The 5,084-nt window shown below is 37.5% G+C and overlaps 1 protein-coding gene across 4 annotated transcripts in view; it reads right to left on the bottom strand.

The window, feature by feature from the left end:
* Positions 1 to 1,259, bottom strand: part of micu1 (mitochondrial calcium uptake 1) — a 36,961-nt gene extending 35,702 nt beyond the window's left edge. For 3 of the 4 annotated variants that reach the window (XM_020599393.1, XM_020599412.1, XM_020599420.1), the window contains exon 1: positions 1,063 to 1,258. In XM_020599393.1, coding sequence (XP_020455049.1) covers positions 1,063 to 1,064 — 2 coding nt within the window. In that variant the 5' untranslated portion in view covers positions 1,065 to 1,258. Of the gene's footprint in view, positions 1 to 1,062 lie in introns of all 4 variants that reach the window. The other variant, XM_020599402.1, reaches the window with a different exon arrangement.
* Between the last annotated feature and the right edge of the window lie 3,825 nt (positions 1,260 to 5,084).

The raw sequence follows: 5,084 nt of genomic DNA, 5'->3' as shown, positions 1-5,084 counted from the left end.
CCCACTGAACCACAGTCACCCCCGACATGTTGTCTTGTTATACATATCTTCTAAATAAATCAAAAAATTGTATGCCCTCAATCGCGTCAGTTTTTTCCCCACAGTATTGAAAATACATTATGTATATATTTTTCAAAGTATTGTATCAAAGTTAGAAATTCCAGTATCAATGTTAAATTAGAATAAGAAGTAACTTCACAGCTCCTAATATGCATTTAAAACAAATTCATTTGTTAATTCACAATTACTGTACAGAGGAGAGAGACAAAAGGATATCGCAGCAAAGACAAACAAAGAGAGTGTAAATAAGGTGCAAATAATTCAAGATTTAGGATGAAGAAGAAACAAAGAATCTGATTCAGAAGCAGCACAGGAGTCTGGTGACGCCAAGACACAGGCTACAAACTGAGAGGCCAGAAAACTGTTCAGGTCTAGTTTATTGATATTTTAATTTAAGTCCTATCTAGTTCAAAACACAAGATTAGAACCAGCTATTAAAAATCTGACACATGTAGTAACACAGGGACTAATTGCCATAGACCGTTACAATGGTGATAGGTCGTCACCAGAGAGTTGGCGTCCTTGACATCAGCATTTAACATGGCACATTACATTATCGTTAAAGCTAGCTAACGTTAACTGGAAACACAGTAGTGAAATATGTAATCAATGTTAGTATTATGTCTGGTAAGTCAGAGCGTGAACGTGAACTTCCAAACTTGTTCCCATGACGCACAGAGCAGTGTTTTGTTTTTAGCCTTATGTTAAGCTCGTTGACAAATGCGATACAACGTTAGCGGTTAGCTGTGTGCTAACTAGCAGTAACCGATATGTTTTTGGTTTGTCTTAAGTTGTTATTGTTGATGTGACATGCCTAGTTATCGAGTCCAGTGCTCAGACAATTGTTTCGTATCACACTTTATCGTTTAAAGCAACGATAACGTTAACTCTAGATAGCTATCATGCTAACCATTAGCATTAATGTTAGGATAACCATGTCAGAGAGGTGCTACTTGTTTAGAGGGTGGTCCTAGCAAAAAAAAATGTGTCAGTGTTACTCACATTTGTTGATGCACAAACGACAGTCACTCCAAACTGATAATGTCACAGGCTTTTCAGAGTATGTCTTCGCCTCTTGTATCTGCAGACAGCAGTTCCGTGTTCACCAACAACCGTGGAGACAGCGAGGTGGGGCAACATGTCCTCACCCCGCCCCGTGCACTTTTGATAGGGCGCCCCCCGCCTCCACTGCTGAAGATATGGTCACTGTGTAGCACCAAATCAAATGTCCTGGCACTTTTATGCCATCAACTAACTGCATAGAATCATCCTATTCAGCGGTCTCTCGCCATAAATGACAGGTGTGTACTATAAAGGCCTTACACTGGTACCTACCAAAATGAAGTAAATAACATTTAGGTACTCAGAAAGAGAACATTGCTCGGTAAAAGCAAATTAATCGCGATCAATCCAATTTGGTATTGTTAACTTTGACCTTAAGTAAGGGTAAAAAAAAAAGAACCCCCATAGAATGGTATAGTAGGCATTATCAATTTTTAGCCTAGACATCAAATATGATAAGTAATATGGTTTAAACAAATAAAATGAATGAATACATTGTTCTAAAATATACACACATTAAAAGCAGCTAGGTCTCATTTAAAAGATTAAATCAGCCTCTGTTGTCAGTCATGTCTTGACAATGTTCCACCATAAACATGTATCAAAACTAAATGACCTGCCTCTTCACAGTGTGCAAGTTGTAATTGGTGCCTTCAATACACATTTGCTGGACTGAATGCATAATGAGAAAGGAAAAGCTGGGGAGCTGCTGAGCTGGTGGAAGATGTGGCTGCAGCTTGGTTGGACTTCAAATACAATACAAATATACACATGTCAGAGCTTGATGTGGCCATGCATGACCAAAGTGAATTAATAAAATATAAACAGAATACAGCAACCACCAATTAAGCCCTTTAAGGAATATAAGAGTAGTTTACCTCCACATTTAGACATCAACACAATGTAATCAGTTTGTACATTTATGTTTCTTATATCACTTATGTTATCTCATATTCCTCCACTTACAAAGCAGCAAAACACAATTGGTTTTTGTAAAGGTCAAACCAACGCTGATAGATCTCTAGCCTAATAATTTTTCATTAAGCTGATTAAAAAAACATTTTGAGTCTCCTCAGTTGCCAGAGTGCAGCTGTATTCTCATTGGTCAGGCCAAACCTGATCAAAATTACTCATTAGCTCATTTGGCTTATTGAAGTGACTGGACACACCTTTATACACAAAGAAATCTTGCTAACACATGAATGTGAACAGACTGGTAAAGTCAGGAGGAGCCATATTGGAAGCAACCACTGTGCTTTCTTTGCTCTCGGTGGGACTTATTGTCTGTGTGTGTCATACTGCACACTGTTTAGCATGCTGTTTGTAACAACACATACTTTTTAATGTGATCCCATTTTGGCAGTTTTACGCCTCTCAAGCTACGGGACAAATCTGCATTACTCTTCTGTAATAGATCATCAGAATATAGTGACACTTTGTTAGGTGTGATGCACAAAGATTTAATGTTTTAATGTCTTTATTAAATCTTACGCCAAATGTTTCTCCTTTAAATATGTATAAGGACAATATAATGTAATGCATTAGGAAGACTGTTGTAAGAGGTGAGGCCAGATTCTGAGCATTCGGTCAACATGTTGCTTGATCAATATACTGAAACTGATACAGTCATGCAGCCACAGGTACTGCACATTTATTATTGTATCAATTTCAGTATATTGATCAAGCAACATGTTGACCGAATGCTCAGTGCCTTACTTCTAATAAAATGTAAATGAGTCACAGGTACTGTACATTATTATATAAGTAAGGCCTTAAGGCTCAACTAACAGACACACTGTATACAGTACATAAAAACCTTAAAAGTAACATCTTTCTCTTACTCAAGTTTTCACTTTCCAACTCTAGAATTTCCCATTAGTCTGACTTACTTAAGCCTGATGGTTAAGCATGTGGAGCAGCTGTTTACCTTGCAGCTGTCACGTTGCAGTGTCACAGCAATCAATACAACAGCAGTGTATTCTGATTAAAGCCATCCTGGTATTGTGGCAGTGCAAAGGTGAACAGAGTGTAGAGGATGGGACTGAGGACACGTCCCTGTGGGGTGCCAGTGTTTGTAGTGAAATATGACAGAGTTGAATTGAGTGTTGGCCTTGCAATAACAACAGCTGTTTTTGTGCACCCAAGAGTGCTAGCTGAGGTGCTTTGTAGTATGATGAAACTTGATCCACAAGCAGACCTCTTTGTGAAAAAACCTGCAGAAAAAAAATGCAAGGTCCAGTTTAATCTGTAACATTAGAGTTTGTGAACCTTCATGTGTCAGACTAAGCAAGCAAAGAAAGGCAGTAAACACTGTCTAGTTGGGTCTGCGTTTACATTACAGTATGTAGTACCTGACTGGTGGTGTGATGCAATAGAAGTTACACACCCAAACGTGTTTCCGTTGGGCATAACCTTTCTCATGGATTCACTGGAGAGGCTTTTAGTGCTGCAAGGAGATATTTAAGTCATGCACAGACATGCACAAAAGAATGTATACACACCTCCTTTTGTACCATGTATAATACATCTCTGACCCTGACATACGGGTGAAGGGAACTTCTAAAAGTCATTTCTGATTAGTGTCCACAGAAATTTGAATTGCATACATTTTAATTTTGTCTGAACTTGTCATGGTTTTTTGAATCCCTGAATTCAGAACACTAATGCATTTGAAATTGGAATTTAAAAGGCCCAATATAATAAGTGTCCATCCAAACTGAACACTGGAATATAATTTGGAATCCTTTTTGTCTTTTAATCTGGAATGATCTATTTATGGACTCAACAGCATTTAAGAGCAGTGTTGCCATTATGACTTGTTATCTTGTGTGTGCACTTTTACTATCTATGCTTATGTTGAGAACTTGCTGATTTAATTTTTTATATATTAATAGCATATAGATTTTCTGTGCCCTTTTGTGTAATTTCTTTCATTTTAATACCTCTACAAAAAGTTTTTTTTAATCCTCTTAAATATACCCATGAACAGTATAGTATGGTGAGCAGATAATGACTCCATAACTGTTACAGCTGCTGTAATCATTCTGAATATATCTCACACTGGGATCCAACAAACTCAGATGATGTGGTTGGACAATGCATTGTATGTATATAAGTGTTGGTAAAAGTACTGGTCATTTAGCTTTGTTTAACTTCTGTTTATGAACTGATTATATAGATTTTTCACTTTACCCCTTCTTTTGTTTACATTGCTGACACACCGTGTGCAAAAGCATACTGTCATGGTACAGTTCTGTGGTACTGTAAAGCCAATACTTGGTACTATTTGGCACCATACAAAGGTTTGCTTTGTGAATTGATACAGCCTTGATGCCTTGAGCAGGTCCTTGTCTATGGCTGAAGATTTGCATTTAAATTGCATCTCCCAAACAGACGTGCTGTACCTGAAGAAGTACAGAGGGGACTGAGATGAGTTCAGGAGCAATTTCAAATGATCATTATTCCTTACTAACAGAAGAAAAGCATGCTCAATATCAGAACCAAATCTCTGTTTGCTTTTCATCTTTTTTATCTACTTATTCTCTAAAGTTGATATGATATGAAGCAGCATTCCCATATGAATTACTACGGTGAACATTACAAAATGTCTTGCACAATAATAAGTCAAGAGTTACTGTATGTTATCTAGTTTCACCCTTGACCAATGCAGGTGTGGCAGATGTTGTTATATGACAGGATTAGTCAAAGATCAAGGAGAACAGGCAACATTCCACTAATGGGAGTTTCCTTGCCAGTCATTGACCAAACAGAGCCATTACCTCTATTCCTACATTTGCAGTGGTTGAGTGATTGTAGAGAAAACAATATATGTCATACTTGACTGCCTGCCCTTGCCATTTAGGGACAGCATTTTGCTTGTAGATTAGTCTTTGCTGTTTAAAGAAAAATAAAGAAATTAGTTCACTTAGCTTTTACCCTGGCTTTCTGAGTTGGGTTAAAGA

Source organism: Monopterus albus, unplaced genomic scaffold, assembly GCF_001952655.1.
Source record: "Monopterus albus unplaced genomic scaffold, M_albus_1.0 scaffold3.1, whole genome shotgun sequence".
Taxonomy (NCBI): Eukaryota; Metazoa; Chordata; class Actinopteri; order Synbranchiformes; family Synbranchidae; genus Monopterus; species Monopterus albus.
The sequence above is the reverse complement of the archived record's forward strand: the minus strand, read 5'-3'. Positions and strand labels throughout refer to the sequence as shown.